The sequence below is a fragment of the Schistocerca nitens genome, chromosome 1 (genome assembly GCF_023898315.1).
Source record: "Schistocerca nitens isolate TAMUIC-IGC-003100 chromosome 1, iqSchNite1.1, whole genome shotgun sequence".
NCBI lineage: Eukaryota > Metazoa > Arthropoda > Insecta > Orthoptera > Acrididae > Schistocerca > Schistocerca nitens.
This window is the reverse complement of record NC_064614.1, coordinates 240,019,968-240,047,053: the sequence shown is the minus strand read 5'-3', so window position 1 is coordinate 240,047,053 and position 27,086 is coordinate 240,019,968. Positions and strand designations below refer to the sequence as shown.

Here is a 27,086-nt window from a genome sequence, read left to right as displayed (position 1 = left end):
CTGAGTAACAGTCAAGGTTTAAACCAACGCCTAGGCCGGGGCCAGCACGGCTCAATAGGTGTGTTGGAATATCATTCTAAAGGAAAGATAACCAACTAGCGTGCCCTAACTGTAGAGACATACACAGTCCAGTCACTTTAACGTGACCACCGCCTATGTTTGATGTCAACGCGACAGACACTAGCTGGCAGCAGTAGAAGACATGAAACATATGTGCGGGCGAAGAGACGTGCAATGTTGAGCAACTGTCCGCACAGATGAACCAAGGAGCTACTCAACGACCGTCCAGCAAACGTTGATGCGCCTGTTTCATGCCCTCCTGCTGACTACTGTCCATCAGCGATGAATGCTGGAATTTGCACGTTAGTACCGCAGTTCGACGTCCAACGAGTGGCGATAGAAGGCCTTTTCAAATGAATTGTTATGCTCCGTCAAACAGGCATCCGTTGGCGTGTACTGCGTGAAACATCAGGAAGCAAACGCCCTGCAACAATCGAAGAAGCTTGTGGTCTGGGGAACGTTTCCGCGACATTCCCTGGGCAATCTCGTCAGTCTGGAAGGCACAATGGGTCAAAACAGGTATCCATCTATCCCTGGGGATCATGTACACCCGTAGATGCTGTTTGTTTTCGCTTGCACGACGGCGTCTACCGACAGGACAATGCAACGTGTCACAAAACTCGCAGTGTACACATGTGGTTCGAAGTGCACCAGGATTAGTTTACCGTACTCCCATGGCCGCCAAATTCCCTGGATTTAAACCCAATGGAGAATCTGTGAGACCTCCTCGCTCAAGCTGTTCGCACCCTGGATCCTCAGTCGTGAAACCAAGTGCAGCGGGCCACAGCACTGAAGTCTTCGTGGCTCCACATACCTGTCTGTACTTTCCAGAATCTCACACTGACTCTCTTTCCACACGTCTAGAGTGGTCCACGCTGCAAAAAATGGTTATTTAGTCTTTTGACATTTGGTCACGCCAATGTGACTCAACAGTGTACATTACAGTGGGCTATGCCGGAAGTGTTACATGACGTGGATTTCAAAGATTTTCTTTAAAAGCTAATTGCGAAAGATATTTTATTCCTAGATCGCAACACATACCTGGAAGGGACGCTAATGAATATGCTACTCTACAGTAGAAGGTATGTCGATGCCCCGATCGCTGATAATATTATCAAAACGAATGTTTTTTATTCTGATACCCAAATGAATAAAAGCATTTCGAAATTACTTTATTTGTGTTTCACTGAATTTATCCTTAAATATCTTCGTTGCCTCATTATACTAGTCTTGAGTTTCACATGTGCTTGCTTTTTTCAGTAATGTTCTCCTGCCTGCTGTGCCTCAATATTACACTTGCCTTAAGCTCAGAACACAGAATCTATTACATTTATTTCTGACACTATCCCTCACAGTTAACAAATTTAAACTAGGTCAGTTTTGGTTACCTTTAAGCTGCGTCAGTAATTTGTTACTCAAAAGAGTGCAGCTCCAATCTTTAATAACAATTTGGATCTGATTATTATTGAGGGCATAAATTCTGTTTCCCATCCTCGCGGGACATGTCTTAGAAATTGTTGCAACACTCATTCTGTCGAAGAACGAAAACACAGTAGACTGTACGTACACTAATGGCACCAGCTTCCGAAAAACGAACTTTGCGTGTGTGAATTTTCTTGAACAAAAATCATTATTAATTTTACATAATGCAGCGTTCTTAAAGTAAGGGTCTTTGAACGAATGTATTACCTCGTCATCACTGACACTTGTATTGTAGTACATTTGTCAGGCAAAAGTGACGTAACGACAACAGAATGCCTACTTAAAGAACCTGAAGTCCAACAGCTAGTGTAACATAGCCACGAAAACATCGCTGAGTAATATCAGTGCAAAATTTACGACTGTGTGCGTCTCTTCAAGTGTGTCTTTTTCTTCCGACAGATAAATGTTGAAAAGGAATGTAATTCCGAATTTTCTCCGCCTGTGAATAATAAAACGATACAACTTAAGTGGAACTAATGTCTTCTTTTAAAAGGGGAATTTGTTATTCTGCGAATTCTTTCATAGGCGATTTGCGGCAACTTAATACAATTGAAACCGTAAGTTAGCCATAGGAATGTGAACGAAGTGGAACGATAGGATTTATCTAATGTGTTAACTGCAGGGCGTAATGTGAAACTTAATTACCAGGCTGCGGTGCCATTTTAAGCAACAGGAAGTATTGATTGTTACTGCATGATATGTAGGTAAACGCTACTATGCGAGGGGGAACTAAAAAATAACCGGAATTTTTGTTATTTTGCATTATTATTGAACTCTACATTCATAATACTTCAGTCCCTTTCCAAGTATTGTCCATGCGTATTAATGCAGTTGTCCCAGCCCTTGAGCCAGTGCTGAAAACAGTTCTGGAACTCTTGAGGAAGGACATTGTTCAAAGCCGTTAGCGTGTTTTCTTTGACGTCATGAACACCACTGAATCCCTTTCCTTTCACAGTTGCCGTCATTCTTAGAAACGAAATCAGACGGAGCCAGATCGTGTGAGTAGGGTGATGCACAAGCACCATATTGTCTTTTCCATGAACTGTGAAGCTATCAGAGCTCTGCGGGCTGCAGCATAGTTGTGGTGGTCATTTTCGTCGCACTCTCTCTCGTAATCTTCGTAACATATCCAGATAATAATGTTGGTTGACTGTCTGTGCAGGGGACACGAACTTCTAGTGAACAATGCCACTGACATCCAAAAAACCAATCAGCAATGTGGAAACTCACATTGGATCGCACTTGACATTCTTTCTTGGGTTGTGGTGACGTTTGAGTTTTCCTCTAGCACGTTGCTAGCTTGGATTCTGGATCGTAACCATAGCAACAACTTTCATCCCCAGTCACAATTATTTTAAGAAAATGTGGATCGGTCTGCACTTCAGTCTTGAGGTCGCGACAAACATTCACGCGGATTTCTCTTAGGTCCTCTATAGGCAAACTAGGAACAAATTTAGCAGACGCTCGTCTCAAGCGCACATCTACGCTTAAAAGTCAGTGGAGCGTCCTCCATGACACTTTCGTTTCCTCAGAAATTTGGTCAGTGGTCCTTCGACGGTCTTCATCAATTGAAAATTTTATTGTGGTATTGTTTTCGTCATTTCTTACTGTCGAAGGACGACCGGGGTCTGGCATGTCTTCAGTTGATATGTTGCAAGATTTGAAACGAGAAAACCTTTCGTAGACCTGTCATACTCCCAAAGCTTTATTAAAGGCTTGCCGAAGCAACCCAGTAGTCACATGACAGAAAACTAAATTTCATGCAAGAGTATCACAAACGAGTCATTTCTTCCTGTGGAAGGACGACCGGGCTCTGACATGTCTTCAGTTGATACGTTGCAAGATTTGAAACGAGAAAATCATTCGTAGACCTGTCATACTCCCAAAACATTATTAAAGGCTTGCTGAAGCAACCCAGTAGTCACATGACAGAAAAATAAATTTCATACAAGAGTATCACAAACGAGTAACGCCAGCTTGCTGAGTGACATGGGAGACCCCGAACTGACAACGTGTAACTGTTCGATTCCGGTTATTTTTGGATCCCCCCTCGTAAGTTGTACATACGGTTTTTGGTTGGAACAGCACTTACTCACAGTTAACATGGATCTCAACCTTCGGTTCCGGACAAGAGTACTGGGAAGTTCCCATTCAATGGATTTTCCTTCGCTCCAAGCTTCCGTGAGACCAAATTTGGAGTGTCGTGCTTTCAACATGCTGTGTTAGAGAATGTAATATGGAAATGTATTTGACTGTTCCTGCCTGTATAGACTATTTTGTCATCTTGGTACCGCTGCAACTCGGAATATGCTATCATTTCTTAGGTGGGGAAGGCAACTGGAGGCAGTTTCTGACGCTGCCGAACATTCTGAAGGAGTTCAACCCTCGGCTTGTGGGCTTCTCGTTGAACGACTCGTCAGGCCACGAGAAGGCGTCACAGTTCAACGTGGGCGAGATATTCGCCATGAGTCGGGATCTTCCGTGGCAGGCGCAGCTGCTCGTACGGCGCATGCGCGCACATCCCGATGTCGACGTTCAGCGGCACTGGAAGGTACTTCTCGTTGTTCTCTATTTACATGAACATCACATTTCTAATCGTCATCTCAAGTGTGTAACAAAACTCGGCAAATAATTCTTTTGTTGCTTCTCGCTACATTGGGCTTAATACACTACTGGCCTTTAAAATTGCTACACCTACAAGAAATGCCGATGATAAAGGGGTATTCATTGAACAAATATATTATACTAGAACTGACATGTGATTACATTTTCACGCAATTTGGGTGCATACATCCTGAGAAATCAGTACCCAGAACAACCACCTCTGGCCGTAATAACGGCCTTGCTACGCCTGGGCATTGAGTCAAACAGAGCTTGGGTGGCGTGTACAGGTACAGCTGCCCATGCAGCTTCAACACGATACCACAGTTCATCAAGAGTAGTGACTGGCGTATTTTGACGAGCCAGTTGCTCGGTCACCACTGACCAGACGTTTTCAATTGGTGAGAGATCTGGAGTATGTGCTGGCCAGGGCAGTAGTCGAACATTTTCTGTATCCAGAAAGGCCCGAACAGGGCCTGCAACATGCGGTCGTGCATTATCCTGCTGAAATGTAAGGTTTCGCAGGGATCGAACGAGGGGTAGAGCCACGGGTCGTAACACATCTGCAATGTAACATCCACTGTTCGAAGTGCCGTCAGTGCGAACAACAGGTGACCGAGACGTGTAACCAATGGCACCCCATACCATCACGCCGGGTCATACGCCAGTATGACGATGACGAATACACGCTTCCAATGTGCGTTCACCGCGATGTCACCAGACACGGATGCGACCATTATGTAAATAGAACCTGGATTCATCCGAAAAAATGACGTTTTGCCATTCTTGCAGCCAGGTTCGTCGTTGAGTACACCATCGCAGGCGCTCCTGTATGTGATGTAGCATCAAGGGTAACTGCAGCCATGGTCTTCGAGGTGATAGCCCATGGTGCTGCAAACGTCGTCGAACTGTTCGTGCAGATGGTTGTTGTCTTGCAAACGTCACCATATGTTGAGTCAGGGATCGAGACGTGGCTGCACGATCCGTTACAGCCATGCGGATAAGATGCCTGTCATCTCGACTGCTAGTGATACGAGGCCGTTGGGATCCAGCACGGCGTTCCGTATTATCCTACTGAACCCACCGATTCCATATTCTGCAAACAGTCATTAGATCTCGACCAATGTGAGCAGCAATGTCGCGATACGATAAACCGCGATCGCGGTATGCTACAACCCGACCTTTATCAAAGTCGGTAACGTGATGGTACGCATTACTCCTCTTTACACGAGGCATCACAGCAACGTTTCACTAGGTAACACCGGTCAACTGCTGTTTGTGTATGAGAAATCGGTTGGAAACTTTCCTCATGTCAGCACGTTGTAGGTGTCAGCACTGGCGCCAAACTTGTGTGAATGCTCTGAAAAGCTAATCATTTGCATATCACGGCATCTTCTTGCTGTCGGTTAAATTTCGCGTCTGTAGCACGTCATCTTCGTTGTGTAGCAATTTTAATGGCCAGTAGTGTAAATTAAGAAAAATAAAGTGACGTCTAGAAAGTCGTGTTAACATTCAAAACACTCATACAAGGGCAGCAGTGACGAATTATAGGGCTAAATAACCTATACCCTGTATTGTTATCTATTGGGAGATACTTACCCCTGAAAGCCTTACACTAAGGTGACTAAAATCATGGGGTAGCAATACGCACGTGTACTCATGGCGGTAGCATCGCGTACGCAAGGTATAAAAGGGCACTGCATTGGTGGAGCTGTCATTTGTACTCAGGTGTTTCATTTGCAAATGTTTCCGACGGTATTATGGCCGCACGAGGAGTATTAACAGACTCTGAATGCGGAATGATGGTTGGAGCTAGAAGCGCGGGACATTCCATTTCAGAAAACCGTCAGGGAATTCAATATTCCGAGATCCACAGTGTCAAAATCGTGCTGATAATACCAAATTTTACCCAAACAAAGATAGAATTTTTATGGATGAGACTACACCATGTCACCGTTCCACAATCATTTGTGGTTGGTTTTAAGAACCTTCTGGACAATTCAAGCGAATGATCTGACCTCGCAGATCGCCCGACATGAGTCCCATCAAAAATTTATGGGACATAATGGAGAGATCAGTTCGTGCACAACATCCCGCACCAGCAACGCTTTCGTAATTATGGACGCCTATAGAGGCTGCATGGCTCAGTATTTGTGCAGGTGACTTCCAACAACTCTTTGGGTCCATGTCACGTCCAGTTGCTGCACCACACCAGGCTCAAGGAGATCCGACACGACGTTAGGAGGTCTCCCACGACTTTTTTTACTGCAGTGTAGATTGTCAGTTGACCTCTCATAGACGAAACGACATGAATTTATTGGTTTAGATATAGGTGTACATAAGGGTGTATTTGATATTCTGCCGTTATAATTCCACGTGGAGAGACGTGGAGGTCTGTGGGCCTGTCTGACAATATCCCAGCCACTCATAGGATCTGCCATATCTTCTGCATCCATTCATGGGTAGTTGTTGGACAAAACCGTTCCAGATTCTTGCAAAATAGAACTGTAGCTTCTGTCTATTTGGTGATATTTATAAGGGTGAAACGTGGGACTTAGGGAAGGCAGGAAAAGGTGTGGACGGGGCCTTACTCAAAAATGGTTCAAATGGCTCTGAGCACTATGGGACTTAACTGCTGAGGTCATCAGTCCCCTAGAACTTAGAACTACTTAAACCTAACTAACCTAAGGACATCACACACATCCATGCCCGAGGCAGGATTGGAACCTGCGACCGTAGCGGTCGCGCGGTTCCAGAATGTAGCGCTTAGAACCGCTCGGCCACTCCGGAGGGCGGGCCTTACTCATTTACTGTTGGTTGCTCAGTAAACACGTACACTTTATTCAAGGAAATAATTTTTTAAATAAAAACAATAATTTAAACAAACTGACTGTAACACAAGCCACACTGACGACTGAAGGCCTTATTAAGAAAGAATTCGGATTATTTATCAGCTGAAGGCCACAAGCAGTACTTCAGAACAATTAACGGCTGAAGGCCTGAATTACAAGCGAGGAAGACACCTATACGTTGAAAATACCAAAATAATTTTTAAAACAATCATTAAAAAAATTGACTGTAACACAAGCTACACTGACGGCTGAAGGAATTATTAAGAAAAATTCAAATTATTTTTCAGCTGAAGACCACAAGCAATAGGAATAATTTAAAGAAAATATTATTTTTTATCATTTGACACAACCAGACCAAATAAGGAAGGGAGTGATCCACAGACAGTGCTCCAAGGATCGACCTGAGAAAAAGTCCCTACAGCTGCGTAAGCGTTGAGACAGGCAGCCAAGAGTTATGCTCACTTAACAGGATGGCAACTCAACTAGGGACAGCTTAAACGCCGACCAGCACACTCGCAAAATCCACCTAAGATGCGATAACCAATACCACGATAGAATAACAGTTAACATTGCCAAATGACAAGCATTTAATTACACATGTTGTCTCCACCAAATCCTAGTACGCAGGCAGGTTTAAGACCAAACTGCCTATTCAAAATCTGACAAGATGCACATGGAACCGCAAAAGACAATTCCACAAACAACTAAAACAATGATAAAACAGCCACTATACAGCAACAAAACGAATTGCACGTAGATATGACCAGATACACGTCGTCCACTGAGACGACCGACCGAACGACCAACCATCGGTCGTTGCCAATGAAGTCAGGCAAGGGAAAGGTGTCGGTATGAATCGTCGACTGACAGCTTATTGCCATGAGGTCACTTCCACGGACGGACGGACACACACACACACACACACAAGTGAAGGTGCACTACTCGAATATAACGATGTATTCAAGTGAACCTCGCTGAATCCGGACCGTGACGTGGTCGTGCACTCTCTCGACCACATCCTTCCATCGGGCAGCTGTCCCGGCGAGTACGGGCGCTGTGCGGACCTCACTGCTCCTCGCCCTAAGCGAACTGCCTGACACACAGCGACCCGGAAATACTAGAAATCGCTTCAAAGACAGTACAGCAGTACTTGCTGTCGATAAGCGCTGCTGCTGACACAGACGGACAGACAAAGCGCGCTAACGTAGTGGCGCTAGTGAACAGACTAAGAAAACGAGAGGTGACAATCTCAATACACGACGCCAACCTATCAATGGCACCAAGGCGATCCGGAGCACGGCTCAAAGGGGCTCATCAGTGAAGGTAAGAAGTCCAGAACGTAGAGTGATTCAGCTGCCTCTATCGCTGCGTTTTATGTAACCTACGACATCTTCAACCACCACGTGGGAGATATTCATAGTCTCCTGCTCGCTACAAACTGTTAGTCGTGCACAAAAAAAAGAGCAGGACCATTCTGTAGGAAATTTAACGTAGTAAAAATTTGTACTTGCATACTTTTTCGCTGGGGGCTGAGGTTTTCGAGTTTGCTCAAGATAAACGCATTTGAAGGTCCCCTTTGTACGTTTTCCTCGAAAAAGTCGAAAACTACGGCCTCTGTCGGAAACATATCCGGGTACAAGATGTAACTACGTACATTAAAATTCCTATACAGGCTGGTCCATTGATCGTGACCGGGCAAATATCTCACGAAATAAGCATCAAATGAAAAAACTACAAACAACCAAACTTGTCTAGCTTGAAGGGGACCCCAGAAGTCGCTATAGATGGCCCGATAGATGGCGCTGCCATAGGTCAAACGGATATCAACTGCGTTTTTTGAAATAGGAACCCCCATTTTTATTACATATTCGTGTAGTACGTAAAGAAATGTGAATGTTTTAGTTGGACCACTTTTTTCGCTTTGTGATAGATGGCGCTGTAATAGTCACATACATATGGCTCACAATTTTAGACGAACAGTTGGTAACAGGTAGGTTTTTTAAATTAAAATACAGAACGTAGGTACGTTTGAACATTTTATTTCGGTTGTTCCAATGTACCTTTGTGAACTTATCATTTCTGAGAACTCATACTGTTACAGCGTGATTACCTGTAAATACCACATTAGTGCAATAAATGCTCAAGATGATGTCCGTCAACCTCAATGCATTTGGCAATACGTGTAACGAGATTCCTCACAACAGCGAGTAGTTCGCCTTCCGTAATGTTCGCACATGCATTGACAATGCGCTGACGCATGTTGTCAGGCATTGTCGGTGGATCACGATGGCAAATATACTTCAACTTTCCCCACAGAAAGAAATCCGGGGACGTCAGAACCGGTAAACCAATCCATCTGTCTTGAAATATGCTGTTCAATACCGCTTCAACCGCACGCGAGCTATGTGCCCGACATCCATCATGTTGGAAGTACATCGCCATTCTGTCATGCAGTGAAACATGTTGTAGTTACATCGGTAGAACATTACGTAGAAAATCAGCATACATTGCACCATTTAGTTTGCCGTCGATAAAATGGGGGCCAATTATCCTTCCTCCCATAATGCCGCACCATACATTATCCCGCCAAGGTCTCTGATGTTCCACTGGTCTCAGCCATCGTCGATTTTTCGTTGCCCAATAGTGCATATTATGCCGGTTTACGTTACTGCTGTTGGTGAATGACGCTTCGTCGCTAAATAGAACGCGTGAAAAAAATCTGTCATCGTCCTGTAATTTCTCTTGTGCCCAGTGGCAGAAATGACACGACGTGCAAAGTCGTCGCCATGCAATTCCTGGTGCATAGAAATATGGTACGGGTGCAATCGATATTGATGCAGCATTCACAACACCGACGTTTTTAAGATTCCCGATTCTTGCGCAATTTGTCTGCTACTGATGTGCGGATTAGCCGCGACAGCAACTAAAACACCTACTTGGGCATCATCATTTGTTGCAGGTCGTGGTTAACGTTTCACATGTGGCTGAACACTTCCTGTTTCCTTAAATAACGTAACTATCCGGCGAACGGTCCGGACATTTGGATGATGTCGTCCAGGATACCGAACACCACACATAGCACACGTAGTTTTTTCGTTTGACACTTATTTCGTGAGATATTTGTTCCGGTCACGATCAATGGACCACCCTGTATAAAGCTCCTGTTCTTTTTTCTGTAGGGCTAACAATATGCACATAGTCAGCCAGAGAATGTGGAAATCTTATCCACGGTATTTGAAGGCTTTGGGGATTGCTTAAAACCCATAGGTAGGGCCGTAAGACTGTTCCGTCCTGTGACGATTGGCGCAGAACGCGAAAATATCAGGGTTCTCGCTCTTATGTCGTTTCCAACAACGGCAGACTGCAGTTCGAATGAGACGAGGCGTCTTTTGCTTCAAGTGCATAAAAATGAACGCTGGTCATCTACTCGCATGGTAGCTCTTGAGTGTTCTTCGTTTGTCCGCAGCTCGTGGTCGTGCGGTAGCGTTCTCGCTTCCCACGCCCGGGTTCCCGGGTTCGATTCTCGGCGGGGTCAGGGATTTTCTCTGCCTCGTGATGACTGGGTGTTGTGTGATGTCGTTAGGTTAGTTAGGTTTAAGTAGTTCTAAGTTCAAGGGGACTGATGACCATAGATGTTAAGTCCCACAGTGCTCAGAGCCATTTGAACCATTTTTTGTTCTTCGTTTAACCTCCTGGTATCTATGGTTGGAAATATTTCGGACAGTCCTTTAACAATATCACTGAAAGCACCCATCTGGACAGATGGTTTGACAAGAGTCGGACCTGCCTATGCTGGATCAGTGGTATCCGCCATCACACGTCGTTCGATAAATGATGCCTCAATGCCATTCGACCAAGCTGTTTACTCCAGGTTTCTTATCTCACGTTCTCTGAAGCAACTGGCGTCCTCTTTTGAAAACTGCACTATACGGCTGTGGACAGATGGCACAAGCAAGTCTACGAGTATGTAGGGCTGGTTTGTACTTGTAGATTTTGGGTAGTGCTACTGTGTTAACGCTTCGCTCAAATTTGGTAGCAGTTGCTGTATGTTTCTTCCATTTGTACCTTTTTCAACTTCACGAAAAGTTTTGTATAAGATGTCCGTGTTTCAATATGAAATACGGAACTATGGAAAGAATAGTACCCGTTCTAAATTATAGATACATCGAAAAAGCGCAAAGCATAACGAAAGTGTTGTGTTAAATAGAAAATACGTAGCAGAACGGCAATGATTTTACAAATAGACAACTCGCAGAAAGCAACTATCGTGGTCACATGCGTTGTTTTGTGTGAAACATGTGTGTTTTACCATTTAATCTACACTCTATTTAGAAGATCCATGTGTTCAACAGGCTTTTGATGAATTTATTCCACAAAGGACAACAGCATTCGGAACTGATTTGAAATTTGTTCCGCCTACAGAGAAAGTGGCCTTGGAGAGAGCATTACAATGAAGTAATTTCAGAGATGGCGGTATTGACGTTAGCGATTCACCTTTTCCAAGAAGCCCATCGGGCTACGGTGAAGGTATTCTTAACGCTTTACCCGAATAAAATCCACAGCACGGGTCCACAGAATTAAATATCGTAGGGCATTAGCCGTGAAACATCTTAGAACATTTGCGTTCATTAACGAGGTTTAATGATTCAGCACCTGGGAACTATAGTCTTAAAAGTCGAAATCAAAATCTAGCGAGAGCGTTTACAAAACAAACGGCACGTTGTTCGAACTCAGGAACGTCGTCTTAATGACTGGAAGTCGACATCAGCTGCTCTGGATTTATTTTTACAATTTTATCGGCCTATTTGTCCATGTAAGCAGTACACTGTGAATGCTGTTATAAATCTCGAACAATAAGACATTTGCTACTAGCAATCGTATGTACAAAAATGCCAGCAAATTACTCACTTTGAAAACAGACATTGGGTAGCCACACAAACGTTGCGTTGACGTCCTAGTTCTATACTTAAATGCCACAGTGTCCTACATTCAACTTGTATTGAGATATGATTATTGAAGTTTTCCCGGCGTACTGGATATTTTATGAGACTTCAGAATTGCAGCCGGCTCATGTTGACTCGTTGCCACAATATTTCGACATACAACCGTACAGCCAACTCGACAAATCCTAGGACACAGTGATCTCTTTAATTTCTTCTGAGAGAAAACATTTTATTAATAACAAGCTGGGGTACCCGGCTTCGCTCAGGGCGTTGATATGAGACTGTGTGGTAGTTGGAATAAAAGGATAAATTATAAAGTAAAAGAGGTAAAAAAATTATTGAAAATATATTATAATTATTTGCAATACTTGTTTACAAACGACATTTTTAATTTTGTTATCCGGTATAAATTTTTCGAATTTCCTATTCGAGAGAAATGTACATGTAGTTGACCGTGAGAGAAGCAGGAGTCTTTAAGGTTGATGCCGCAATATTTTAAAGAATGTCCTTGCGCTTTGTTAATTGTAAAACTGTAGCCTATTTTGACTGGAAATTCACACTTTATTCTCCATTTTTATTCAAACACCGCATCACTTCGACTACTCACATTTCACTGTTTATTTTCATTCACTCACTGCACTACTTTTCCGGTTCCTCACATCGACACTGATAAGAAACTGACGTTCGAACCCACTATGTATCTTGCTTTATATACCTCTACCAATGGGTAACCCCACCGGTGGTGAATTCCAGAACATACCAAAAAAAGCTTATTCGAGACTGTTCTGGAATGTTTCACAATGATCTGAGATATTCCTGAACATTCTGGAACCTTCCAGAATGTTCCATACTATTTCCGAACATTCCAGAACATCCCGGATCACTGTAGAACATTATGAATGTTGTTGAATACTCTCGAATACGCTCGAATGTTCTAGAAATTTCTAGAGGGCTAAACTTTCCAGTCCTCATATCTTCAAAAGCATGCCCTTCAGGAACCTTTTTCATGGATGGGCTACCACACCATACAACTCCCTTGTTCGTCCCGGGATTCGTTTCTGAGTTTTGGCGGGACGCTCATTGTACACTTACTTTTATAATACAAAATATCGATGACACGTCTGGCGTCATCAGACGTTTGATTTTAGCGCCTCCAGCGCCCGTTCCGCCAGAGAGGGCTGACGTGTAGTTTCACCTTTACGCATGCGCCTGCGAGTCGCAGATGGAACAGTATTTGCAGAGGGCACGGGTTTCGACAGAAGACGGTCCCGTGACGACTACCAATGTGCTACCATGTTGTCCCTTTTCTTGTCTGCGTTTTCCGTACATTCGTTGCCTCACCGATTCTGGTGAGAATCTCCTCATTCCCTGCCTTTCCAGTCTACCTTATTTTCAACATTCTTCTGTAGCACGGCATCTCAAAACCTTCGATTGTCTTCGGTTCCGGTTTTCCCACAGTCCATCTTTCACTACCATGCAATACTGTGCTCCAAACGCACATTCTCAAAACATTTTTCCTGAAATTAAGGTCTATGCTTGATACTAATGGACTTTTCTTGGCCAGGAATGTCCTTTTCGCCACTGTTACACCTGCTTTTACGTCCTCCTTGCTCCGTCCGACATGGGTTATTTTGCTGCTTAGGAAGCAGAATTCGTTAACTTCATCTACTTCGTAATCGCAAATCCTGATGTTTAGTTTCTCGCTGTTCTGATTTCTGCTGCTTATCATTACTTTCGTCTTTCTCCGACTTACTCTCAATTCATATTCTCAGTCGATTCAGCAGATCATGTAATTCTTCTTCATTTTCACCGAGGATAGCAATGTCATTAGCGAATCGTATGACTTCTATCCTTTCACCTTGAATTTTAATCCCAATCTTGAACTTTTATTTCCGTCATTGCTTCTTCGATGTGTGCATTGAACAGTAGGGGAGAAAGACTATATACCTGTTTTATATTCCTTTTTATCCGAGCATTTCGTACTTGGTCTTCAATTCTTACTATTTCCTATTTTTTCTTTTGCATATTGTATGTTACCCGTCTTTCCCTATAGCTTATACCTATCTCTGTCAGAATTCATCTTGCACCATTTGAAATTGTCGAACTCTTTTTGCCAGGCTGACAAATCGTCTATATCTTCCTTTTGTCTTGCTTCCATTACCAACCACAATGTCAGAATTGCCTCTCTATACCTTTACCTTTCCTAAAGCCAGACTGATCGTCATCAAATACATTCTCGATTCTATTTTACACTCTTCTATGTATTATTTTTGTCAGAATCTTTGGTGCATGATATCTTAAGCTGATTGTGCGATAATACTCGCACTTGTCGACTCTTGCAATCTTCGGAATTGTGTGAATGATGTTTCTCCGAAAGTTATGTGGTACATCTCCAGATTTGTACGTACCACACACCAACACGAATAGTTGTTTTGTTGCCACTTTCCCCAGAGATTTTAGATATTCTGATGGAACGTTACCTATCTCTTCTGCCTTATTTGATATTAAGTCCTCCAAAGTTCACTTAAATTCTGATTCTAATTCTGGATCACCCATCTCTTCTACATCGACTTCAATTTCTTCTCCTGTCACACTAGACAAATCTTCCCCCTCATTGAGGCCCTCAATGTACTCTTTCCACCTATCCGCTCTCTCCTCTGCATTTAACAGTGAAATTACCATTGCACTTTTAAAACTACCACCATTGCTTTTAGTTTTAGCGATGGTTGTTTTGACTTTACTATATACTTAGTCAGTTCTTCCGGCAATCATTTCGTTTTCAATTTCTCCACCTTTTTCACATAGCAATTTCTTCTCAGCTTTCCTGCACTTCCGATCTATTTCATTCCTGAGTGACTTGTATTTCTGAATTCCTGAATTTCCTTGAACAGTTTTGTACTACCGTCTTTCATTCATCTACTGAAGTATTTCTTCTGTTACCCATGGCTTCTTCGCACTTACCTTCTTTGTACCGACGGTTTTCTTTCCAACTTCTGTGATTGCCCTTCTTAGTAAAAGCCCATTCCTCTTCAACTGAAGCGCTTATTGAGCTGTTCCTAATCGCAGTATCTATAGCCTCAGAGAACTTCAAGCGTACCTCTTCATTCTATAGTAATTCCGTATCCCATTTCTTTGCGCATTGATTCTCTCTGACTAAACTTCAGCCTACTCTTCATCACTACTAAATAGTGATCTGAGTCTATAATCTGCTCCTGCGTTCGCTTTACAATCCAGTATCTGATTTTGGAATCTCTGCCTGACCATGATGTAATCTAACTGAAACCTTCTCATATCACGCGACCTTTTCGAAGTATACCTCCTCCTCTCGTGATTCTTGAACAGAGTAATCGCTATTAGTAGCTGAAATTGGTTGCAGAGCTCAATTAGTCGTTCTCCTCTTTCTTGGGTCCATATTCTCCCGTAATCCTTTCTTCTTCCCCTACAGCCGCATATCAGTCCCCAATGACTATTAGATTTTCACCTCCCATTACGTACTGAATTACTTGGTCAGTATCCCCATATACACTCCTGGAAATTGAAATAAGAACACCGTGAATTCATTGTACCAGGAAGGGGAAACTTTATTGACACATTCCTGGGGTCAGATACATCACATGATCACACCGACAGAACCACAGGCACATAGACACAGGCAACAGAGCATGCACAATGTCGGCACTAGTACAGTGTATATCCACCTTTCGCAGCAATGCAGGCTGCTATTCTCCCATGGAGACGATCGTAGAGATGCTGGATGTAGTCCTGTGGAACGGCTTGCCATGTCATTTCCACCTGGCGCCTCAGTTGGACCAGCGTTCGTGCTGGACGTGCAGACCGCGTGAGACGACGCTTCATCCAGTCCCAAACATGCTCAATGGGGGACAGATCCGGAGATCTTGCTGGCCAGGGTAGTTGACTTACACCTTTTAGAGCACGTTGGGTGGCACGGGATACATGCGGACGTGCATTGTCCTGTTGGAACAGCAAGTTCCCTTGCCGGTCTAGGAATGGTAGAACGATGGGTTCGATGATGGTTTGGATGTACCGTGCACTATTCAGTGTCCCCTCGACGATCACCAGTGGTGTACGGCCAGTGTAGGAGATCGCTCCCCACACCATGATGCCGGGTGTTGGCCCTGTGTGCCTCGGTCGTATGCAGTCCTGATTGTGGCGCTCACCTGCACGGCGCCAAACACGCATACGACCATCATTGGCACCAAGGCAGAAGCGACTCTCATCGCTGAAGACGACACGTCTCCATTCGTCCCTCCATTCACGCCTGTCGCGACACCACTGGAGGCGGGCTGCACGATGTTGGGGCGTGAGCGGAAGATGGCCTAACGGTGTGCGGGACCGTAGCCCAGCTTCATGGAGACGGTTGCGAATGGTCCTCGCCGATACCCCAGGAGCAACAGTGTCCCTAATTTGCTGGGAAGTGGCGGTGCGGTCTCCTACGGCACTGCGTAGGATCCTACGGTCTTGGCGTGCATCCGTGCGTCGCTGCGGTCCGGTCCCAGGTCGACGGGCACGTGCACCTTCCGCCGACCACTGGCGACAACATCGATGTACTGTGGAGACCTCACGCCCCACGTGTTGAGCAATGCGGCGGTACGTCCACCCGGCCTCCCGCATGCCCACTATACGCCCTCGCTCAAAGTCCGTCAACTGCACATACGGTTCACGTCCACGCTGTCGCGGCATGCTACCAGTGTTAAAGACTGCGATGGAGCTCCGTATGCCACGGCAAACTGGCTGACACTGACGGCGGCGGTGCACAAATGCTGCGCAGCTAGCGCCATTCGACGGCCAACACCGCGGTTCCTGGTGTGTCCGCTGTGCCGTGCGTGTGATCATTGCTTGTACAGCCCTCTCGCAGTGTCCGGAGCAAGTATGGTGGGTCTGACACACCGGTGTCAATGTGTTCTTTTTTCCATTTCCAGGAGTGTACTTTCTCTATCTCTTAACCTTCGGCTTGCGACGTCGGGATGCATACCTGAACTATTGTTGTCGGTGTTCGCTTTCCGTTGATTCTGAAGATAACGACACTGTCAGTGAACCGTTCACACTAACTCACTCCCTGCCTTACCTTCCTATTAATAATGAATCATACTCCCATTATGCCATTTTCTACCACTGTGGATATTAGCCTGTACTCATCTGACCAGGAATTCTTGTCTTCTTTCCATTTCACTTCACTGACCCCCACTATACACACATCAAAAAGTTTTGCATTACCTCGGTTCCGAGAGTTCCGGAACCTGTACAGAAAATTGGAATAGAGATCAACATGAACATCATTTCCGTCCTTTTTATTGGTCATGAACCACCATATAGCGAGACTTTCAGAGGTGGTGTTGCAGATTGCTGTACACTCTAGTACCTCTAATACCCAGTAGCACGTCCTCTCGCACTGATGAATGCCTGTATTTGTCGTGGCACACTATCCACAAGTTCATCAAGGCACTGTTGGTCCAGACTGTCCCACTCCTCAACGGCGATTCGGCGTAGATCCCTCAGAGTAGTTGGTGGGTCACGTCGTCCAAAAAACCGCCCTTTTCAGTCTACCCCAGGCACGTACGATAGGGTTCATGTAGGAGAACATGCTGGCCACTCTAGTAGAGCAATGTCGTTAACCTGAAATAAGTCATTCACAAGATGTGTACGATGGGGGCGCGAATTGTCGTCCATGAAGAAGAATGCTTCAGAATATGCTACCGATATGGTTGCACTTTCGGTCGGAGGATGGCATCCACGAATCGTACAGCCGTTACGGCGCCTTCCCTGACCGCACCAAAACATCAGGGAACCTCCACCTTGTTGCACTCGCTGGACAGTGTAGCTAAGGCGTTCAGCCTGACCGGGTTGCCTCCAAACATGTCTCCGACGAATATCTGGTTGAAGGTATATGTGACACTCATCGATGAAGAGAAAGTCATGCCACTCCTGAGTGGTCCATTCTGCATGTTGTTGGGCCCATCGGTAACGCGCTGCATGGTATCGTGGTTGCAAAGATGGACGTCGCGAAGGACGTCGGGAGTGAAGTTGCGCATAGTGCAGCCTATTGCGCACAGTTTGAGTCGCAACAGACGTCCTGTGGCTGCACAAAAAGCATTATTCAACATGATGGCTTTGCAGTCAGGATTTCTCCGAGCCATAATTCGTAGGTAGCGGTCATCCACTGCAATATTAGCTCTTGGGCGGCCTGAGCGAGGTATGTCATCGACAGTTCCTGTCTCTCTGTATCTCCTCCATGTCCGAACAATATCGCTTTGGTTCACTCCGAGACGCCTGGACACTTCCCTTGTTGAGAGCCCTTCCTGGCACAAAGTAACATTGCGGACCCGATCGTATCGCGGTATTGACCGTCTAGGCATGATTGAACTACAGACAACACGAGTCGTGTACCTCCTTCCTGGTGGAATGACTGGAACTGATTGGCTGTCGGATCCCCTCCGTCTAATAGGCGCTGCTCATGCATGCTTGTTTACATCTTTGGGTAGGTTTAGTGACATCTCTGAACAGTCAAACGGACTGTGTCTGTGATATAATATCCACAGTCAACATCTGTCTTCAGGAGTTCTGGGAACCGGGGTGATACAAAACTTTTTTTGGTGTGTGTATATTGAGATCATTTCCCTCTTCAGATTTTCTAGCTTCCCTACCACGTTCAAACTTCTGACATTCCAGGCCCCGTCTCGTAGAACTTTATCCTTTCGGTCGGTTGGCAGTCACATCCTGGAGACCCGAATGGGGGACTATTCCGAAATCTTTTGCCAATGGAAGGATTTCAATTACAGGCCACATATCCTGCGGACACCACATTATACGTCTTTAATGCATTTGTTTCCATCGTCTTCTGAATCCTCATGCCGTTGATCGTTGTTGATTCTTCCATAGGGATAGTTTCTTACTCCAAGGGCAAGGGAGTGCCCTTAACTTCTGCCCGCTCTCCCGCCGTCTTTGACAAGGCCGTAGGCTGAACGAGGGTGACTTCCTACGCCAGAAGTCCTCGGCCGCCACTGTTGAAGATTTTATTCAAAATTTAAGCAGTGGCGTCGTTCGAACGTTTGGTTTTGGATGCTGATCAAAGACCCTACCTGTAGAGAACAGGAGTCTTTGTGGTTAGCAGACTGAATGAGTGAATGAGTAAGAGGAGGGAGGGAGAGAGAGAGAGAGAGAGAGAGAGAGAGAGAGAGAGAATAGTGGTGCGCTTATTTACCTATAAACGTGCTCATGGGATTGTAATGACTACGAATTGCTGAGAAGAGAGCTTTATAGCACAGTTTGATTAAAGGAAGTGATAGGTTGATTGGTAGTATCCTGAAGCACCAAGAAATAGTTATTTTGGTGATGGGAGACATGTGTGCGTTTTAAGGTGAGGGTAAAAATTTTAGAGGGAGACCGAGGCTTGGCTACAGAGATGAAGAGTCTTGCAGAGGATAGGTTAATGTAGAGAGCTCCATCAATCCAATCTTCGAGTTAAAAAACCAGACCAATGTGTAACCTCCCCACGGAAAATTTTGAAATGACAATACTTAATAGAAATGGAGCCAAGTGTAACCTTCCCGCAAAAACATTAATGACAAAGACAATTAAATAAAAATTAGCTATCTGACCCAAGTATAAGTTTCTCACAAAATGAAAGTCAATTCAGTGATAATAAAATCTCAGTGACAATGAAAATGCAAATAGACCGAAATGTCAGTCTTTGGCCCTGTGCGAAATCAGAATTAATTTCTTACCTCAATATAACTGCATGTCAAAGTTCTGCTCTTATTGTTGGCCGCGGGTTGGAGGAAATGCATTGCAATAATTATTATTATTATTTTTTTTAAAGTTATCTGAAAATTTTCTTTAAGGAAATGGAAGGAAATCGAATGATTCTTTAGTTAAAAATTGCTTTGAAATCAGATTATTATTGGGGCGATTCTTGAAAGTTAATTACAATGAATGTACATTAGATTATCTGATGAGCGCAAAGCTGCATGAATACTTATTTAATAAAAATATACCTCATCCTGAATCTCGACCATTGCGGTGCCGACGCCCGCCGACTGCTCTGGGCTACCACTACTGAACTCTCTCGCAACTAGACCGCAACAGAACTCGGCTACAACTGCCGACAGACTACTGCTCGCTACTACTGCAACAGCACTACTGCGCCTCGAGCGCAACAGCTCTGGTCAGAGATTCTACAATGCCTCATCATCGCTGCCAACGAGTACATACGCCTTTCATAACCCTCCACTGGGGGGGCAAAAATTTGGCAGCGATGGTGAGTCATTTGGACTTGCCAATCGCGGCAAAATTTTTCCTTTAATTAATTAACATTTACAATTTACAAAATATTTAGATGTAGCACATGAATTAAATGTTGTGCGCATGCACCGATTACAAAACATTACAGACAAGACAAAATATAAGTACAATGAGTAGAGAGCGTATCAGCAAATCAGAAAAATGTATATACAATGAGTAACAAATGACATAAAACATATCACGAAATCATAAAAAGTATACAGAATAGGCACAAATCATATTGAAAAATGAGAAAAGTGCACAGGCACTGAAATTCAGTAGAAAACACAAAAGTGCACATGCACTGAAAATTTTTGAACATTTTCATAACAAATAAACGCAAGGGTAGAAAAATCATCAAATCACAAAAAGTATATACAATATAGATGACAAGAGTGCACACATACTGCACTTCAGAACAAATCGAAAATGTCTTTAGTATTTTCACAACAAATAAACAGTGGCAGAAAATCATGTCGACAAGTGACACAAGTGTACTCGCACTGGAGTTCAACAAATCGAAAAAAATGTATAGGCCATGAACATAAATGATGTTAGCTAAAATGATTTTCACTATTAGGATAGGAAAGGAAAGGATTGCATCATGGTTGTAGCACTTTAGTTTGCACACAGCTGCACTGAAAGTCCATATCTTTCCACAGAATGACAACACTAAGTGATACAATCTGCAGTTCCGTTCCCAGAAGTATTTATCAGCGTATCAAGACACTGAAACGTTGTAATAATATTCCATGCTATCATTTGGCAGTATACCAGGTACACCAAACAGTGGGACCATAATAACGTCTTCGTCGCTTATGGTGGTGGACAGCATGTCGTGTCAACACCACGCTCTTAAGAGGCACACCAACGTAGAATTAGTGCAAAAACCAAATATAGTGCTCCATGATAATGAGGATGGACAAGACAAATGGATGTTACAATAATTTCAGGTAGTTAGGCCAGGTGAAAGACATTAACTAAGTCTTGATTAGTGATTACATAAGTAGTTTGCGGTATCCATAGCCCAGTTATTGAACATTTCTGTACCATGTATGTAGTATTACAGAAAAATGTTCATTAATTGTTTTACAGACAACATTGTCATTGCTCATTTCAATACCGTAATCAGTAGCATTCATTTCCTAATTACAAAGCATTATTAATTAATCATTGGTCATTTCAATACAGTAATCGGTAGCATTCTTTTCCCAATTACAAAGCATAATCAGTAGCATTCAATTCCTTGTTACAAAGCGTAATTAGTAGCATTACAAAACATAATCAGTATCATTCATTTCCTATTTACAAAACAATGAATAGCATTCATTTTCTAAATACAAAGCATTACTAATCATTGGTCATTTTAATACAGTAATCAGTAGCATTCTTTTCCCAGTTACAAAGCATAATTAGTAGCATTCAATTCCTAGTTACAAAGCATAATTAATTAATGTTCATTTCAATACAGTAATCAGTAGCAATCATTTTTCAGGTGACATTATTCATAGCTGATCAGCATTACACAGAATTCTCTTAAACTGCTATCATTATTTGGGACTGGTAATACATTTTTGTTAGCAATGAATTGCGTTGGGATCGATAATTAATTGCTCAGGCATAACAATATTTGCTTTTGACCTATTGCTGCAAATGAGGATAGGTAACGTCATTCGTCATGAGTCAGCTGTAGCAAGGTTATGAAACAAGGCAGTATATGTGATCACATTTATAAATTATAGACACAAATGGGTAAAAAATAAAAATGCAAGTATTAGAACGGTATAATAAGTAACAGGTTTAGTAAGTATCATGAAAAGCTTCTGCTGGAAAATACAAAATGGATTATTAAGCTGAAAGAAGAAACGTAGACTATGCTGAAAAGTAGTGAACTTCGAATTAACAAGTAGTGAAATGTGTATAAAAAATGTTTTCCATAGCTGTCCTTTCCAAAATCTTCAGTCATCCTACTATGCAATATAACACCTGCTGTCAAAGCAAACTGCAACAAATACTTAAATAACTACATAGCATAAATACATAAACTTCAACATTATCCTCATCTGTAAAGAAAAACTTCATTATTCATATCATCATAACTCCATCATTATCATCATCACCTGTAAAGAAAAAACTTCATTATTCATACTAGCATATTCTTCATCATTATTCTTCATCAGCAATCATTATCATCTGCAAAAAGTCACTTCATTACTCATTACATAACTATTCCTTATTTCTATCATATTTCATCACTTAAAACTAAGATGTGTAGTTCTGTCTGACAGCTTGCATCATTCGCCTTGTATTCTCAAAGAAAAAAAATTAGTTAAGACTGCTATTCTGCGATGTGTATAGTATATTCTTGTTAATGCTTGTTAATTCTGATCCATTTACTCGTCCTCATAAGGTTTTGTATCTTCTTGCAGCTATTCCGTAGTTGAAATTCCCATTTCTGTTTAATTTATTTCCTTCACGCATCATTCTTTCTGAAACTGATGAACAAAGATTAATGTCTTGTATTTAAATCATATACCCATTAGATAATGATTGGTTAATGGTGACACAATTAAGCATACAGCATAACATGACAGCAAACGTAATATGTCAAAAGCATAGACAGTGTTCAAAGGCAAAAACGTACAGAAAATATCACAATGCAGCAGCAAAAAAAAGAAAAATGTAAAACAGTCACGATGTTGAGATATCATATGGCAAAAATGTCAAAGTCAACTGGTGTGTGTTATACCTTAACTAGTTCACAGTGCATACAAACAAAACTTGAAAACAATCGTACATACATAAGAAAGACAAAATGTGACATTCGTTGTGTTCAGCTTGTATGTAGTGCAGTTAATAGAGGCGATAATTAAAGACTTCAATGGAGAGAGAATTCGATAAAATTAATGCGTCACTACAGAGAATTGCATAATTATTCATAAAATGCGTAAGTTCATCTGGAAAAATATGCACGGTCTAGTGTGTAACGACAAGAAGAGCGACCTGCTAACCTTACCTTGCCGGGCACTCGCCAAGAAAAAATACGATAATCATCAATAAGTAGTCACATAAATATAAGTGCATAAGTGGTCATAAAATTGTGTAAGTTCATCTGGAAAATATGCACGGTCTGATGTGTAACGACAAGAAGAGCGACCTGCTAACCTTACCTTGCCGGGCACTTGCCAAGAAAAAATACGATAATCATCAATAATTAGTCACATAAATATAATTGCATAAGTGGTCATAAAAAAAATTAGGAAGTGGCATTACAGTGTGTTGAATCATAAAGTGTCTTCATTCAATAAAGGGTTTAATATTTGATACATGATGGTTGCCTTTCGATTTTCTGGTTCTCAGAGTTTCGACGTGTACAACATTGGGGTGAGGAATGCTGCGAATCCGATATGGACCTGCGTACAGAAGTTCAAATTTACTGCACTTACCTTTTAATTTGCTGGATAAATAGTGTGTACGTACTAATATCTTCTGTCCAACGTGAAAGTCTCGGCGTCTACAAACCTGTTTTTGCTGTCTTCTCCGGCGCTCTGCGGCACGTTTGATGTTGTTCAGCGCAATGTCAATTATTTCGTGGTGTCGTAATCGACGAGATGTAGGAAATGTTACTAATTCTTTGATTTTGTTTGGTGGTTCAACGTTTTTCAGTATTACAGACGGAGATAGCATAGTAGATTCATTTGGAATGGAATTAATTACATCTTGGAATGAGTGTATGTGTGTGTCCCAATTAACATGTCTTTTGTGGCAGTATATTCTACACAGTTTACCAATTTCTTTCATTAATCGTTCACAAGGGTTCGAAGAAGCGTGGTACTTGGATATATAAATCGGAGAAATGTTTCTAGCTCGTAACATGCGTGTCCATATAGCAGAACGAAATTGTGATCCATTGTCAGAAATTACTTTCTTCACATGCCCTACATGAAATAGAAAATGCTTTACAAATGCTTTCGAAACAGTTTTAGCAGTAGCTTTGCGTAACGGAGTGAAAGTAACAAATTTTGAAGTGAGTTCAACAGCGACAAAAACCTCTATTAGTTCTCGGAATTGTACCAAAAATGTCTACTGCGGCCATATGTCTTAATTTAACAGGTATAATGGGATATAATGGAGGAATGTGTGAAGTGGTGTCTGATTTAGCTTTCTGGCAAATTTTACATGACGCTAAAACTCGTCGTATACGTTTTTCCATGTTTGTAAAATAACAGTTCTGTCTCAGTATAAGAAAACATTTTCTTGCTCCGTAATGTGCGTAGGTTAAATGAGTGTACCAGATTAATTTGTTAACCAGTTCGTCAGGAATGCATAATAACCAATTGTTGCTGTCAGGATGAGAGCGGCGAAACAGAATGTCATTGCGTACAGTGTAGTGGTTCCTAATCGTAACATTATTCTTATCTTGCCAAAGGTGTTTAATTTCTTTCCACACATTGTCTTTATTCTGCTCTCGTGCTATGTCTTGTAATGACGATGAAATAAAATTTTCAAATACAACTTGTTGAATGTACATGACGCTGAAATTTGCTTTGCAGAAGTTGGTTGCTACGTCTTTCTGATTGTTGCTGAGAGAACGGGATAATGCGTCTGCTATAACATTTTGTGTGCCGGGAATGTGAACAATCGTAAAATTAAATTCCTGCAAATAAAGTTTCCATCTACTTAACCTGTCGTGAGTGAATTTAGCCGAAAGTAGGAATTGAATAGCTCTGTGATCTGTGTAAACGGTCGTGTGTCTGCCAAAAAGAAAGTGTCGAAATCTCGTAAAAGCCCATACAACACATAATGTTTCTAGTTCAGTAACGGAATAATTTCGTTCAGCAGGTGACAAAATGCGGCTTGCAAATGCGATGTTTTTAATTACTGTAGAACCATCTTCTTCAATTTCCTGAAAAATATGTACGCCTAAAGCTGTGTTAGAACTGTCGGTGGCAATGGAAAAATTTCTGGTAAGATCTGTGTGCGATAAAAGTGGTGTATTCAGCAAAGCATGTTTCAACAACATTCTCGTGAATAAGATTCTACGTGTCAAAATTATTGCTTACGTTACTGGAATATGCAACCTGTACTGTATCTAGTCAGATTCTATCTGACGTGTTATTATTATCATCACGAGGATGTTGTGGCATTTCTACAATTTGAACTGTTCTATTACTTCTTCCAGACGTATTACGCTCTGGATGATACCTACTGTCAGGTTCATTCATGAGAATAGGTTCTTGTGGGTAATTTTGCTGTTGGTGTGACCGACTGTTGTTAGATGTACGCTGAAAATTGTCCTCATTATTTCTACGTCTGTCGTAATAGTCGTTCCTATACGGTGCATTGCGATAGGAATTGAAATACTGTGTTTTCTGTACGTAGTTGTTCCTTTGCTGCCGTGCGTTACCATTTGTTGTATCAGGGACTATACGTGCACGCGGCGAAACATTACAGCCTGGTTGACCTTGTGCATTCCATTGTTGGTTAAGTATGTTAACCGGTTGACTTTCATGCTGTTGCGGTGGAAAACGTCTATTGTTACAAAAATGTGGTTCCTGTTACTAATAATTTTATACACACTGATGATTACGATTTTATCTGTTATCAAAATTACGCTGGTGGTTCTGAAGTGCCTAAAGAGAATTGTCATTTTCGGTAAAAAAGTTTGTCTTATCGGGTTTTCATTACATTTTTCTTAATTCTAAGTAGAGCAATAGTTAAAGAGCTGTTTTGATAGATATAAAGGATAGTAGAAGAGAAGGCAGCAGTGCAGAAAACTAAAGATGAAACAGCACTACTACAGCTCGGGGCCCTATGCTCGCTACTGCACATATTCATTAAAGCGTAATGAATCCCCTGAGGTCTATTACGCACTGCAAATAAAATTTAACTTTTGCGTCACAGGCAATGGCGGTATAAATTCAGAAATAAATTGCTGTATCGATGCTAATTGTCGTTTCTGTATTACACTCAATGCTGATGAAAATACAATGGCAAATTGTCGTATCGAGTTCAAAGCTAGTTTCTGCGTTACAGATAATAGCTGTGGAAGTACAGAAATAAATTGTCGTATACAGCTCAAAGCGTGTATCTGTGCTCTGTCATTATTAAATTCCTTAGATTTTCTTACAAATACAAATTGCTCATAATCTACGTTCTCGTCACTGATTTTAAGAATACGTTCAGGTTTGTGTGAGAATCTGTTTCTCTGTGTCATTTCTGAATCTAAGTCCCGTACTCTCTGTTGATTACTCAAATTATACGCGTTGCGCGAGTCTGGCAAATGTTCGAAAAGTGGCGTCTGCTGTGATGTGTTATTAACTGAAGTGTTTTTCATCTCTGTTACTTCTTGCTGTAAACTTGACAGTTTTCTACGCAAGGTGTTATTAGACGAATCGATCTCATTAATTGTCTGCTGTAGGTTTTGAAATTCAGGTGTTTGGTTAAATGAAACCGGTGAAGTATCGTCTGATTTATTGTCATTAGTACTTTCGATGACGTCAATACGACTGGCCAGTTCATCACATTTTTCAGTCAGTATTTTTACCTGATCATCGGTTTTAGAGTCAGTAGCATTAATCTGGTTTTGCAATTTGCGTGTAGTTTCGTTCAGTTTTCTAACGTCAGCTTTGACGACGTCGGAATCCTGTGTTAGTTCTAATTGTTCGAATCTGTCTGTCACTGTCTGAATATCTGCTGTGTGTGTATCTGTTTTTGATTTAAGATCAGAAATTTCATCACGTAATTCCGCGTTCAATTGCTCAATGATATTAATTTTGTCGGACACTGTAGCAATATTGTTGTCTACGTATGTTTTTGCTTTCGCAAACATTTTACGTTTGTCTTCTTG

General features: G+C 42.3%; 1 protein-coding gene across 1 annotated transcript in view; it reads left to right on the top strand.

The window, feature by feature from the left end:
* LOC126239520 (phospholipase B1, membrane-associated-like) overlaps positions 1-27,086 on the top strand; it is a 145,627-nt gene that overhangs the window by 62,919 nt on the left and 55,622 nt on the right. The window contains exon 3 of the mRNA XM_049947870.1: positions 3,867-4,093. Within this exon, the coding sequence (XP_049803827.1) occupies positions 3,867-4,093 (227 nt within the window). The remainder of the gene's footprint in view (positions 1-3,866; positions 4,094-27,086) is intronic.